General features: G+C 41.7%; 1 protein-coding gene across 3 annotated transcripts; it reads left to right on the top strand.

The window, feature by feature from the left end:
* Positions 1–640: 640 nt before the first annotated feature.
* tbc1d12b (TBC1 domain family, member 12b) lies at positions 641–14,891 on the top strand. 3 transcript variants are annotated; one of them, XM_063002629.1, is made up of 15 exons: positions 641–1,090; positions 2,058–2,618; positions 2,822–2,933; positions 4,327–4,383; positions 5,189–5,307; positions 6,889–6,971; positions 7,270–7,387; positions 9,295–9,401; positions 9,881–9,961; positions 10,814–10,908; positions 11,014–11,085; positions 11,174–11,302; positions 11,900–12,009; positions 12,143–12,401; positions 13,789–14,891. In XM_063002629.1, exons 2-15 carry the CDS (start codon positions 2,155–2,157, stop codon positions 13,855–13,857), a joined length of 1,875 nt encoding a protein of 624 aa, XP_062858699.1. In that variant the 5' UTR covers positions 641–1,090; positions 2,058–2,154; the 3' UTR covers positions 13,858–14,891. The 3 variants fall into 3 exon arrangements, with proteins under 3 accessions (XP_062858699.1, XP_062858700.1, XP_062858701.1); XM_063002630.1 differs by lacking the exon at positions 4,327–4,383; XM_063002631.1 differs by lacking the exons at positions 641–1,090; positions 2,822–2,933; positions 4,327–4,383 and having other exon boundaries at positions 2,307–2,618.
* Positions 14,892–15,071: the final 180 nt, after the last annotated feature.

The raw sequence follows: 15,071 nt of genomic DNA, 5'->3' as shown, positions 1-15,071 counted from the left end.
TTAAGTATTTAGTCATATACATACAAATAGAGCTACAAACACAAAGTCTAATTGTACAAACCCTATTTCCAGAAAAAGTTGGGACACTTTGTAAAAATGCAAAAATCTGTAGAAGGTGAAAGACCTGAATTCTTTGCAATCTGGGATATTTCCTACATTTTGCTTAATGAATCGGACCCACCTCGACCCTGATGGGAATAAAGCGCTGGTAAAACAATGAATGAATGAATAAATTAATACACGAATAAATAAATGAATGAATTAATAAATGAATAAGTCTATGAATAAATAAATCTATAAATGAATTAATTAATTAATTAATTAATTAATCTGTGAATAAATAAATAAACGAATGAATGAATGAATAAATAAATAAATAATAATTATTACATTTATTATTTATTAATATTAAATAATTAATTAATAATAATTAATTAATTAATTAATAGATAAATAAATAAATAGATAAATGAATAAATAGATGAATAATAAATGAATAATAAATAAATAAATAAATAAAGTGATTTGTGACGCCGCTTGTTGTATGAACTGAATCCAGCAGGCGGCGCTACATCCCGTGTTTTAGTCACACAGCCCCGCCCTCCTATCATCACCCCTCTGACGTCATTGGCATTTTCAAGATGGCTGCGGCTCAGGGCCGGAGAGCTGGAGAGAGAAAGTCCCGGTATTAAACCCAAAACAACTCCGGGATCTTCTAACATCAGCGGGGAGCGTCAGGGGCTTTAATGTTCAGGTGTTAAGTGTGTGTGTGTGTGTGTGTGTGTGAGAGTGTGTGTGTGTGTGTGAGTGTGTGTGAGAGTGTGTGTGTGTGTGTGTGTGTGAGTGTGTGTGAGAGTGTGTGTGTGTGTGTGTGTGTGTGTGTGTGTGTGTGTGTGTGTGTGTGTGTGTGTGTGTGTGGAGGAAGTGCGGAGTGTGTTTGTGGTCGCTCAGGCCGCCGCTGGTTCGGTTCTGATGGACCTTAGAGCCGCTGCTGCTGGTTCCGAACCGGATCCTGTACTGGCGTAACTGGGACCAGTAAAGGATCTACTGAGATCTGTTATAAACACAGGAGCAGATCCCGAACACACCGGTGAGTGTTAGAGATTATGATCAGCTCATCAATAATCTACTGTCACACCGGACTGTCATCATGATCTGGTGTAGGGGTGATCGATTAATCATGTTATAATCGCGATCTGGTTTAGGGATGATCGATTAATTATAATGTAACTGTGAACTGTTGTGGAAGAGTGATAAATCATATTTTAATCGTTATCTGGTTAATAGATGCATGAGTAATCCAGTTGTAATCATGATCTGGTGTAGGGATGATCGATTAATCATGATATAATCGTGACCTGGGTTAGGGATGATCGATTAATCATGATATAATCGTGACCTGGGTTAGGGATGATCGATTAATCATGATATAATCGTGACCTGGGTTAGGGATGATCGATTAATCATGATATAATCGTGACCTGGGTTAGGGATGATCGATTAATCATGATATAATCGTGACCTGGGTTAGGGATGATCGATTAATCATGATATAACCGTGACCTGGGTTAGGGATGATCGATTAATCATGATATAATCGTGACCTGGGTTAGGGATGATCGATTAATCATGATATAATCGTGACCTGGTTTAGGGATGATCGATCAATCATGATATAATCGTGACCTGGGTTAGGGATGATCGATTAATCATGATATAATCGTGACCTGGGTTAGGGATGATCGATTAATCATGATATAATCGTGACCTGGGTTAGGGATGATCGATCAATCATGATATAATCGTGACCTGGGTTAGGGATGATCGATTAATCATGTTATAATTGTGATCTGGTTTAGGGATGATCGATTAATCATGATATAATCGTGACCTGGGTTAGGGATGATCGATTAATCATGTTATAATCGTGATCTGGTTTAGGGAAGTTAAACTGTTATTATCTTTAGCGTAAATGCTAAATCGTTGCTAATCGTGGTATTATGCTAACTTAGCGTGAACGCACGCTAACTCAATAATACGACCGCTTTTCGTTACAGGTCGCTGCGCCACAGAGGAAAATCCGCTCGGACTCGGACTCACCGCGGCCCCGGTCATGCTAGTATCGCCAGACCTGCCTCGTTACCAAGCTAGCTGATGGTGGCGTCGGCCGATAAAGGCAGGCTAACACCGTCGGCCGCTAATGCTACGAAACACTCAAGGGAAATGGAAGAAGCAGACCCTCAGGAGGCTAACTCCCCGAGTCGCGAGGAGAGCGGGCGGGGCCGCGCCGTACCGAAGTACGCTAATCCGGACGGAGCGCCGGCGCCCGCCAAGCTTCCCAACGGTCACCTGACCTGGGAAGCGCTGGCCAACGGCGAACTGCCGCCGGACGCCGCGACGTCCGGGTCGGGTCACGGGTCGCCGGCGCCGAGCCCGGACGGGGCATCCGGTCCCGAGGACGGCGGTCACCGTGGCGACCCGGCGTTCGTGGACGTGAGTCTGGGGTCGAGGAACACGTTCGAGCTGAGCCGGCGGCAGAGCGCCCCCGACGACGTGGGCGAGGCCGCCGAGCCGGACGCCGGGCAGAAGAGACACGGCATCTCCGACATCTTCAGCAGGTACCGCACAAATCCCCACAGGCGCACTTCCAATACCCACCGTATAGCCAGAAGTATTGGGACGCCTGATAATGAGCATCACGTTTCTTTGAAACCCGTCTGTGGGAATGTGTGTGTGGCCGGGCGCCGATGGATGGGTGGGTGTCCCGGTTGGTCCCCGAGTGCGCAGGGCGGCGGGTGACGAGCGCTCGTGTGTGTTTCAGGGGTTTGTTCTCCAGGAAGCAGAAGGAATCTCCCAGCGCGCCGGGCTGGAAGCTGTTCGGTAAAGTCCCGCTGAAGGAAAGTCCTCAGAAAGACTCCAGGACCATCCAGCAGGTCTGAACCCCCTAAAACATCTTTAATATTTACCCGCCGTGTGCTTTTATTATCTCAGGAGGGTTCGGCGACCTCGGCGTGGTGGTGGTGGTGGGGCGGACGCTGGGACGAACGGCCAAATATTTTCTGAAGCAGTTGATCAGAACCTGTAAGGAAAATCACAGAGAGTGTCTGAGAGACGTTTCTGTACTGATGCTGCGTAGTAGTTAGGGTGCAGGTGTGTGTGTGTGCAGGTGTGTGTGTGTGTGGGTGCAGGTGTGTGTGTGTGCAGGTGTGTGTGTGTGTGTGTGTGTGTGTGTGAGTGTGTGGGTGCAGGTGTGTGTGTAGTTGTGTGTGTGTGTGTGTGTGTGTGAGTGTGGGTGCAGGTGTGTGTGTGTGGGTGCAGGTGTGTGTGTGTGTGTGTGGGTGCAGGTGTGTGTGTGTAGGTGCAGGTGTGTGTGTGTGTGTGTGTGGGTGCAGGTGTGTGTGTGTGTGCAGGTGTGTGTGTAGTTGTGTGTGTGTGTGTGTGTGTGCAGTTGTGTGTGTGTGTGTGGGTGCAGGTGTGTGTGTGTGCAGGTGTGTGTGTAGTTGTGTGTGTGTGTGTGTGTAGTTGTGTGTAGTTGTGTGTGTGTAGGTGCAGGTGTGTGTGTGTGTGTGCAGGTGTGTGTGTGTGTGTGTGTGTGCAGGTGTGTGTGTGTGTGTGTGCAGGTGTGTGTGTGTGTGTGCAGGTGTGTGTGTAGGTGCAGGTGTGTGTGTAGTTGTGTGTGTGTGTGTGTGTGTGTGAGTGTGTGGGTGCAGGTGTGTGTGTAGTTGTGTGTGTGAGTGTGGGTGCAGGTGTGTGTGTGTGTGTGTGCAGGTGTGTGTGTAGTTGTGTGTAGGTGTGTGTGCAGTTGTGTGTGTGTGTGTGTGTGTGTGTGTGTGTGAGTGTGTGGGTGCAGGTGTGTGTGTAGTTGTGTGTGTGAGTGTGGGTGCAGGTGTGTGTGTGTGTGTGCAGGTGTGTGTGTAGTTGTGTGTAGGTGTGTGTGCAGTTGTGTGTGTGTGTGTGTGAGTGTGTGGGTGCAGGTGTGTGTGTGCAGGTGTGTGTGTGTGTGGGTGCAGGTGTGTGTGTGTACAGATGTATGCAGATGTGTGTGAGAGAAAGAGAGAGTGCATCTGTGTGTGAGGGTGGATGTGTAAGTGTGTGTGCAGGTGAGAGTGCAGGTGTGTGTGTAGGTGCAGGTGTGTGTGGGTGCAGTTGTGTGTGTATAGGTGCAGGTGTGTGTGTGTGTGTGTGCAGGTGTGAGTGCAGGTGACAATCCCTGGCTCAGCGGTTAAGGTATTGGACTAGAAATCAGAAGGTTGCTGGTTCGAGCCCCACCAAAGCTGTTAACCCCAGTTGATGGAACTGTATTTGAGTGTGTTTTATCTTTTGTAGGACGGTAACCCGGGCAACCTCACGTCTGTATCGACGCCCGACCTCTTGAGCACAGGGGTACGCTTCCTTTCCCTCCACTCCCACTCACCGTCGTCATCCGTGCATGGAGCGTCTCGTTCCATCGGTTCATCCGGCCGCCCGTCTGTCTGTCTGCTCCGCTTTACTGTCAGGAACTTGTTAAATGTGTTAGTTCTAGCTCTCTCTCTAGGCTTCACTCAGACCCACGGTGTCTCTGTGTGGGAACCCAACACTGGTAGGTGATAAGAAGTGGTGCAGATTTCATTTTTACTATCGGGACTAAATTGGGAGCTGAAGGGTGAAATTCGGAGTCACCGTGAGTCGCTCTGGTTCTGCTTTTTCACTTTCGAGTGTTTCGAGTGTTTCCTCCTCCTTCACGCGAGGCGATGTTACGGCAGGTCGTACACGGGTGTTAGACGGGCGTCTCACTGCTCATTAAACGTCTGCATGTTTCATCTCATTTCCTTCCACGATCATCAGGCCGGAGCTCCGTGATGGTTCTCGTGTCTCTGTGTGTAGAACAATAAGATCGTTCTCTCTCTGCTCAGCGGGTCTGTGCTTCTACACACCAGTGATAGTAAAACCCACAGAAAAGGGAACTGGGATTTGGGGGGGGGGGGGTTAATGAGCCTCACAGCTCAGCCTTTAAGCACTCGTGATCACCTGACCACCCGCCCATCCCGTCATGTGACCCGTTGCCCGCCGTCCTGTCCGCTCATGCTTTACGCTTCATCCTCCGGCTGCTCATACACACGTGTGTGTGTGTGTGTGTGTGTGTGTGTGTGTGTGTGTGTGTGTGTGTGTGTGTGTGTGTGTTAACGTCTGTGTGTGGAATTCACTACAGGAGTACGAAGCCAAGCGAGGACCCCACAGCCCACCGGCCCAGCTCAGTCACGGCCGACGCAAGAATCTGGTGTTCGAACCCCTGTCCACCACAGCGCTCATTCTAGAGGACCGGCCAGCGTAAGTAGTGCTCCTGATTTAATTAACATTTTAGAGTCATCACAAATACACGAGGAGACGACTGAAGAGCAGATGATAGTCCAGTAAAAATAAATAAATAATAATAATGATAATGATGACAAAAATTTAATCAAATATATAATAAATAATGCTTTGATAGTTATTATGTAATAATAATAAATGTAATATCAATAAAAATTATAACAAAAACAGTGTCATAATTATAATAGTAATAATAAATTATAATAATATCAATAATAATATTGATTAATATATAAAAAATTATTTAACTATGATAAATAATATAACAATAATAATTATTAAATAGTAGTAATTAATTATATAATATTGATAATAAAATAATAATAATGATATAGTGATAATAAATTATATTAATAATAATAAAAATAATAATAATATAAGTAATTTAATAATAATAACATAGTAATACATTATATAATATTGATAATAATAATAATATTGATTAATATAAAAGTAATTATATAGTAATAATAACAATAAATAATATAACAAGAATTATAATAATAATATTAATAATAGAATAAGTAATTTAATACGAATATGGTAATAAATTATATAATATCAATAATAATAATTTTGATTAACATAAATAAAATAGTATAACAATAATAATTATTATATAGTAATAATTAATTAAATAATATTGATAATAAAAAAATAATAATGACAATAATGGTATGGTGATAATAAATTACATCATAACAATAATAATATATGTAATTTAATAATAATAGACTAATAAATTATATAATATTGATAATAATATAGCAAGAATTATAATAAAAATAACAATATTTATTATACTAAAACAGTAGTTTAATAATAATAATAATACAAATTAAACTTAATATAATAATTGTAATTATTAGTGATTTGGGATCAACACAGTGGATCATTCTGGTCAATAATATCGACACGACTCGCCAGCTGAACCACCCGCTGTAACCAGTCAGATGCTGAATGATTTGTTTAGCAAAACAGCACAGGCGTCGAGATAATCGGGTTCCACCCGCTCAGCTGTTTACTAACGTGCACGCGTCTGAGAGAGCGGCGGCGGCAGCTAACCTTACAAGCTCTTCGACCTCAGAGCGTACGGGCGAGCCGTTCTCAGGACGTCCTGCCTCACAGCCCCCGTGTGTACGGTTCCTCTCCTCCTGTAGCTCTGGGTGTGGCGGACCGTACGGTTTCTCTTTCACAAAGGGCTGAAAGGGGGGCAGGACTCGCTCGATGGGTCTCGTTACACCGCAGGATATCCTAAACTGTGTCCTCAGTCCTCGGGTCTTATTAAGAATGAATGATTCTGGAAACGTGAAACCTTCATCATCCTTCCTTTATACGTTCAGGAGATCCAGACGTTTCCAGAGGTGATCGTGTTTTTATACACACAGCTCAGAATAATGAAGGGAACGCCAGCTGTAAATCTCTTTACTGATATAAACTGGCTCAATTGTTGTGGACAAAATAACAGGAACAGAACGATTGAAGCCGCCGAGAGCTGGATGACGTCTAACGTGATTAACCTGTGTGTTTACGTTTCAGGAACCTTCCCGCTAAGCCCGAGGAGGAGGCACAGCGCCATCGGCAGGAATACGATGAAATGGTGGCCGAGGCCAAGAGGAGAGGTACCATCGCTCGTCTTTTATATCAGGGTCTCATATTATAGGCAGATCATTATGTTCCGAATATCTGATTTGGAACAGAATTTAAACCGGATACCCTTCCTGGGGCAGCCCTTCTTATTTTACCCAGTTGGCTATGCTGTTAAGCTGCCCCTCCCCCCAGACCAGCCATAGCACCACCGAGATTCGAACCCCAGATCTCAACAGTTCCGTAGTTCCCATCAGGACCACACAGAACATGTTACAACATGTTAGCCTAGCGGCTAATGTAAACATCTTGTTTATTTCCGTCCCGGTGCAGAGCTGAAGGAGGCGCAGAAGAAGAAGCAGCAGATGAAGGAGCGCTTCAGACAGGAGGACAGCATCGCCAACGCCATGGTGGTGTGGAACACCGAGATCCTGCCCAACTGGGACAGCATGTGAGCGACTCGCCTTACCAGCACCAAAAACATCCATCGTTTATTATCATTTAATATCGTTTATTATCGTTTATTATCATTTATTATCGTTTATTATCATTTATTATCGTTTATTATCATTTATTATCATTTATTATAATTTATTATCGTTTATTATCGTTTATTATCGTTTATTATCGTTTATTATCATTTATTATCGTTTATTATCATTTATTATCGTTTATTATCGTTTATTATCATTTATTATAATTTATTATCGTTTATTATCGTTTATTATCGTTTATTATCGTTTGTTATCGTTTATTATCGTTTATTATCATTTATTATCGTTTATTATCATTTATTATCGTTTATTATCATTTATTATCATTTATTATAATTTATTATCGTTTATTATCGTTTATTATCGTTTATTATCGTTTGTTATCGTTTGTTATAGTTTGTTATCGTTTATGATCATTTATTATCATTTATTATAATTTATTATCGTTTATTATCGTTTGTTATCGTTTGTTATCGTTTGTTATCGTTTGTTATCATTTATTATCATTTATTATAATTTATTATCGTTTATTATCGTTTGTTATCGTTTGTTATAGTTTGTTATCGTTTATGATCATTTATTATCGTTTGTTATAGTTTGTTATAGTTTGTTATCGTTTATGATCATTTATTATCGTTTGTTATAGTTTGTTATAGTTTGTTATCGTTTATGATCATTTATTATCGTTTATTATCATTTATTATCGTTTATTATCATTTATTATCATTTATTATCATTTATTATCGTTTATTATCGTTTGTTATAGTTTGTTATCGTTTATGATCATTTATTATCGTTTGTTATAGTTTGTTATAGTTTGTTATCGTTTATGATCATTTATTATCGTTTATTATCATTTATTATCGTTTATTATCATTTATTATAATTTATTATCGTTTATTATCGTTTATTATCGTTTATTATCATTTGTTATCGTTTGTTATCGTTTGTTATCGTTTATTATCATTTATTATCGTTTATTATCATTTATTATCGTTTATTATCGTTTATTATCGTTTATTATCGTTTATTATCGTTTATTATCATTTATTATCGTTTGTTATCGTTTATTATCGTTTATTATCATTTATTATCGTTTATTATCATTTGTTATCGTTTGTTATCGTTTATTATCGTTTATTATCATTTATTATCGTTTGTTATCGTTTGTTATCGTTTGTTATCGTTTGTTATCATTTATTATCATTTATTATAATTTATTATCGTTTATTATCGTTTGTTATCGTTTGTTATAGTTTGTTATCGTTTATGATCATTTATTATCGTTTGTTATAGTTTGTTATAGTTTGTTATCGTTTATGATCATTTATTATCGTTTGTTATAGTTTGTTATAGTTTGTTATCGTTTATGATCATTTATTATCGTTTATTATCATTTATTATCGTTTATTATCATTTATTATAATTTATTATCGTTTATTATCGTTTATTATCGTTTATTATCATTTGTTATCGTTTGTTATCGTTTGTTATCGTTTATTATCATTTATTATCGTTTATTATCATTTATTATCGTTTATTATCGTTTATTATCGTTTATTATCGTTTATTATCGTTTATTATCATTTATTATCGTTTGTTATCGTTTATTATCGTTTATTATCATTTATTATCGTTTATTATCATTTGTTATCGTTTGTTATCATTTATTATCGTTTATTATCATTTGTTATCGTTTGTTATCGTTTATTATCGTTTATTATCATTTATTATCGTTTATTATCATTTATTATCGTTTATTATCATTTATTATCGTTTATTATCGTTTATTATCATTTATTCATCAGGAGGTTTCGTTACAGAATAAAGTTCTCTGTTCTCTCTCTGTTTGTTTGGGGTTTAGGCGTGGCACTCGCAGGGTGAAAGATCTGTGGTGGCAGGGCCTCCCGCCCAACGTCCGGGGCCGCGTGTGGAGCCTGGCTATCGGCAACGAGCTCAACATCACGCCAGGTATCTGAAAAACCCTCCACAGCTCCGGGTTCTGTCCATGTTCTGTATTTATTTGTAGGTGTTCGGGCACGGCGGCCACGCCTTTAAATCGATGACAGGGTGGTGGGGATGCTTTTCTGTTACCATGGTAACTTCCTGACAACCATTTCAAATGGTTTTATCTGCATTGAGAGATCCGCTCGTCCCTTTTCAACGTGGGTTGTGCCAGATTACCTATGCCATTCTGACCAATCACGATTGAGACTCGGGTTCAAATCTCAGCTGTGCTATTGGCTGGCCGGGCATCTGTAGACACAGACACAATTGGCATGGATTAGCAGTGATTGGCGCCCTCTCCGGGGTGAACCACACGTGCCAGGACCCTGACCACGATAAAGCGGAGATTTAAATTAAAGGAAAAATAAACGTAGAGTCCAAAAACGTTCTCAGTAATAACATGATCCTCATTTTGACTTCTTTTCTTCTTCTCTTTGTGTCAGAGCTGTACGAGATCTTCCTGTCACGAGCCAAGGAGCGCTGGAGGAGCTTTAAAGAGACGGGCAGCGAGGCCGAGGCAGAAGGTACGTCCCTGACCCGCGCTAAAGGCTTCCGTTTGGGCGTCCCGGTGCTTGCGGGGGCTCTTTTCCGTCCCTCTAGCTTGTTTTCTATGGCTCGGGCTGCTGTTTCGGCGCTTTTAACGATCCTTTACGCCCCTCCCGGTGTCCTTTCATTTTAGGAACGTGTGTTTAACAGTATAAGTGCTACAGTACACTCTGCTATCTGCAGCAGCTCTGGTTCTGCTCTGTTTACCTTATTAAATATTAACTGCACATGATTTTTGAGATACTGCAGTAGTTAAAGGTTACTGGAACTGAACTACACTGTAATGTTTCCCAAGCGGGGGTTCGTTACCTCTAGTGGTTGGTGTTGGCATTGCAGGAGGTTCATGAGACTGAAAATAATAATTAATAAATAAAAATAACGTCTCCCAATGGCTAATGGTGGTGCAGTAAAACTCACTAGCCGACCAGTGCGACCGGAGATGGAGAGAGCAGTGCATGACTCTGTACTGTGTGAAGCCGCCATATGTGGGTGAAAAGAAGCGGTTGGCAAGTGCACACCAGTCGGACAGGGTGTGTCTTACCCTACATTCAGACCGGCAGTGATTTTTTCGGACCACTTGACGTCCGAATTGCTGATCGTTTATCAACGATGAAGCTTTATCATGACCGTTATCATGAGGTTTGGTTGCCATGGTTTCACTGACGCCAACTAAAACGAAGCACACAGAGAGCCGACTCCGCCCACTTTGCGTCGCTGCCGGTCTGAGTGTAGAGTACGGAGAGATATAACCAGGGGAACTGGATATGACTAGAGTTGTAGCTGCTTTGTTGTAATTTTGTATGTGTTTGTTTTTGTTCCGTGTGCTGCAGACAGCGGCGCATCATTAGCCGATCGTGAATCCAGTTTGGATCTCATCAAGCTGGACATCTCCCGCACCTTCCCCTCTCTCTTCATCTTCCAGAAGGTAGGTTTGGTTTGGGGAACGTTACACCCCCCTGTGGCTTAGATTTGATCCGGGTGTGCGAGTGCGTGCTGACGTCCTGCTGGTCTTCCCTTCTCTTCTCCTCAGGGGGGTCCGTACCATGATCTGCTCCACAGCGTGCTCGGAGCGTACACGTGCTACCGGCCCGACGTAGGATACGTGAGTATCGTTTACCAGCTCACCCGGGCGTCCACATACTTTTGGCTTATATAATATAATAACATGTTGTATAAACGTTTGGGTTCAGGTACAGGGCATGTCCTTCATCGCCGCCGTTCTGATCCTCAACCTGGAGGAGGCCGACGCCTTCATCGCCTTCGCCAACCTCCTCAACAAGCCCTGTCAGATGGCGTTCTTCAGGGTGGACCACGACCTGGTACGAGACTTCAGCTCTCCTCGTTTATTCCAGCTCGTTACCGTCGTTCGGCAGATGATCGTCCAAGCTCGTGTTTGTGTGTTTGATGTGATTTTGTATGTTTGATGATTGTTGTGTTTGATGTTTGTCTGATGCATTTGATCTGTGTTTAAGGTTTGATTGTTGTTTGTGTGTTTAATTTGTTTGATGTGGTTGGTGTTTAATATGTGTTTGATGTATGTTTGAGTGTTTGAGTGTTTGATGTTTGTCTGATGTGTGTCTGATGTGTGTCTGATGTGTGTCTGATGTGTGTTTGATGTGTGTTTGATGTGTTTGATGTTTGTCTGATGTGTGTCTGATGAGTGTTTGATGTGTGTTTAATGTTTGATTGTTTGATGTGTGTTTAATGTGTTTAATTTGTTTGATGTGGTTGGTGTTTGATGTGTTTGATGTTTGTCTGATGTGTATTTGATGTATGTATGATGAGTGTTTGATGTGATTAATGTGTGTTTGATATGTGTTTGATGTATGTTTGATGTGTGTTTGATGTATTTGATGTGTGTTTAATGTTTGTGTGTGTGTGTGTGTGTGTGTGTGTGTGTGTGTGTGTGTGTGTAGATGCTGAAGTACTTTGCTGCGTTTGAGGTGTTTTTCGAGGAGAACCTGCCCAGGTTGTTCAGTCACTTCAAGAGCGCCAACCTCACACCGGACCTCTACCTGATCGACTGGTGAGTGAACCTGCGGCAAAACCACGAGCCTCACCGCGACCCTGTTCAGCGCTCGGCCTGACACACCTTTTCTCTCTCTCTGTGTGTGTGTGTGTGTGTGTGTGTGTGTGTGTGTGTGTGTGTGTGTGTGTAGGATCTTCACCCTGTACAGTAAGTCCCTCCCCCTGGACGTGGCGTGCCGCGTGTGGGACGTGTTCTGCCGGGACGGTGAGGAGTTCCTGTTCCGGACGGCTCTGGGGATCCTGCGCCTGTACGAGGACGTTCTGCTCCACATGGACTTCATCCACATGGCCCAGTTCCTCACGCGCCTCCCCGAGCACGTCCCCCCCGAGCGCCTCTTCAGCACCATCCACACCACCCACATGAGCAGCGGCAACCGCAAGTGGAACCAGGTGACCTCTCACAGCAACACCGGGACCGCCAACGGTGGTTCAACAACGTTTCATGTGTGATGTGTGTTTCATGTTTGTTTGATGTGTGATGTGTGTTTCATGTGTTTTGTTTGTTTCATGTTTGTTTGATGTGTGATGTGTGTTTGATGTGTGTTTGATGTTTGTTTGATGTGTGTTTGATGTTTGTTTGATGTGTGTTTGATGTGTGTATGATGTGTGTTTGATGTGTGTTTGATGTTTGTTTAATGTGTGTTTGATGTTTGTTTGATGTGTGTTTGATGTTTGGCTGATGTTTGTTTGATGTGTGTTTGATGTTTGATGTTTGATGTGTGTTTGATGTGTGTTTGATGTGTGTTTGATGTTTGTTTGATGTGTGTTTGATGTTTGTTTGATGTGTGTTTGATCTTTGGCTGATGTTTGTTTGATGTGTGTTTGATGTTTGATGTGTGTTTGATGTGTGTTTGATGTGTGTTTGATGTGTGTTTGATGTGTGTTTGATGTGTGTTTGATGTGTGTTTGATGTGTGTTTGATGTTTGTTTGATGTGTGTTTGATCTTTGGCTGATGTTTGTTTGATGTGTGTTTGATGTTTGATGTGTGTTTGATGTTTGTTTGATGTGTGTTTGATGTTTGTTTGATGTGTGTTTGATGTTTGATGTGTGTATGATGTGTGTATGATGTTTGTTTGGTGTGTGTTTGATGTTTGATGTGTGTATGATGTGTGTATGATGTTTGTTTGATGTGTGTTTGATGTTTGATGTGTGTATGATGTTTGTTTGATGTGTGTTTGATGTGTGTTTGATGTTTGATGTGTGTATGATGTTTGTTTGATGTGTGTTTGATGTGTGTTTGATGTTTGATGTGTGTATGATGTTTGTTTGATGTGTGTGATGTGTGTTTGATGTTTGATGTGTGTTTGATGTGTGTTTGATGTGTGTTTGATGTGTGTTTGATGTGTGTTTGATGTTTGTTTGATGTGTGTTTGATGTTTGTTTGATGTGTGTTTGATCTTTGGCTGATGTTTGTTTGATGTGTGTTTGATGTTTGATGTGTGTTTGATGTTTGTTTGATGTGTGTTTGATGTTTGTTTGATGTGTGTTTGATGTTTGATGTGTGTATGATGTGTGTATGATGTTTGTTTGGTGTGTGTTTGATGTTTGATGTGTGTTTGATGTGTGTATGATGTGTGTATGATGTTTGTTTGATGTGTGTATGATGTTTGTTTGATGTGTGTTTGATGTGTGTTTGATGTGTGTTTGATGTGTGTTTGATGTTTGATGTGTGTATGATGTTTGTTTGATGTGTGTTTGATGTCCCAATACTTTTGTTTATAAAATAAAAATTTTTTGGAAATGTGGGGTGTAAAAGAACCTTTTTCACTTTTTCAGGTCTTTAGTGCACTAATGAAGGACAGAGAATCGGAGAAGTGTGGCAGCCCGATCCTGAAAAGCTCCTGATGCGCTGGTGCTGCACCTCGGCCTTGCAAAAAGACCGAAGTAGAGCTGATCGACGCGCTCGGACCTCCTCGAGTCCCGTTCTTCACACCAGCACCTCATTTCCTCTCGAATCTCTCGTTTATTTAGATAAAATTCCTCAGAAGCGCTCCGTCATAACCAGTGCATCGTAGCTAATGGACCAATCGGAAGAGCCGCCGAGTGTGCCGTGTCCCGTCGCCGCTTCTTCCCGCTCTCACGCGTTTAACGTGTCGCACTCCAAGCTGTGAAGCTCATGAACGTCGTTATGAATGCAGACACTACTACTCGGGTCCAAGCTGAGACCTCCACGAGGTGCAATTCCAGAGTTTAGCAGGTTCTCTTTTCTCTACAGTAGGCCTGTCATGATACAGAAGCATTTTAACTTAATATTTTAGTCACTCAGTAATAAAGAGCAGCTGTCGACCGGCCGGGCGCCTTTACATGCAACTGTCGGCTCGTAGGGATTACTCACAAGTGCTGCAGTTACGCCCCCTGCTGGCTGATCCATGGCGCTGTGCCATCAATAAATAATAAATCAATAAATAAATATAAAGAAATCAATAAATAAATAAATATAAATATATATTTTGACAGGCCTACTAGTGAGACGAGATGTTCCCATGGCGGGCGTGACCATGTTAAGGTACTCGGGCACTAAATGATCGAAGCATTTTTCTCTTTAGATGAACTCGTCGTCTGATTTCTGTCCCGTTTCTGTCTGTCTGTAATAATACTCGACCAAACCTGTCTCTCTCTCTCTCTCTCTCTCTCTTTGTGATTATAAAAATTGAGCTCCAGTGCTGTTCCTGTCGAGCGAATCGTCTGCTTCTGAATGCTTCCGCCTCTTTGCGTCTCCGCTTGATGATTTTAAAGTTTAGGTTTGAATTTTAAGCTTCTTTTCTACTCATGTCCTGATTTTGTACAGTTTTTCGACGAGGAGACTCTGTAAATACACGATGAAGTGGAAACCACTGAAGCTTACAGCACGTGTAAATAAAAGCCAGAGTGGAAACGTGTGTGTGTGTGTGTGTGTGTGTGTGTGTGTGTGTGTGTGTGTGTGTGTGTGTGTGTCTCTAAGATCCTTTCCTAAACAGGGCGTCAGTTTATCGCAGTGTAATACACACAGCGTGGGGAGAACATGCACAACTCGTGGCAGTTGGTGGGTTTGTCTGTGTAAATGCACTTTCTCTCCACAC

The sequence above is a fragment of the Trichomycterus rosablanca genome, chromosome 10 (assembly GCF_030014385.1).
Source record: "Trichomycterus rosablanca isolate fTriRos1 chromosome 10, fTriRos1.hap1, whole genome shotgun sequence".
Classification (NCBI taxonomy): Eukaryota; Metazoa; Chordata; class Actinopteri; order Siluriformes; family Trichomycteridae; genus Trichomycterus; species Trichomycterus rosablanca.
Note: the sequence above shows the minus strand (reverse complement) of the source record. Positions and strands in the feature narration are given on the sequence as shown.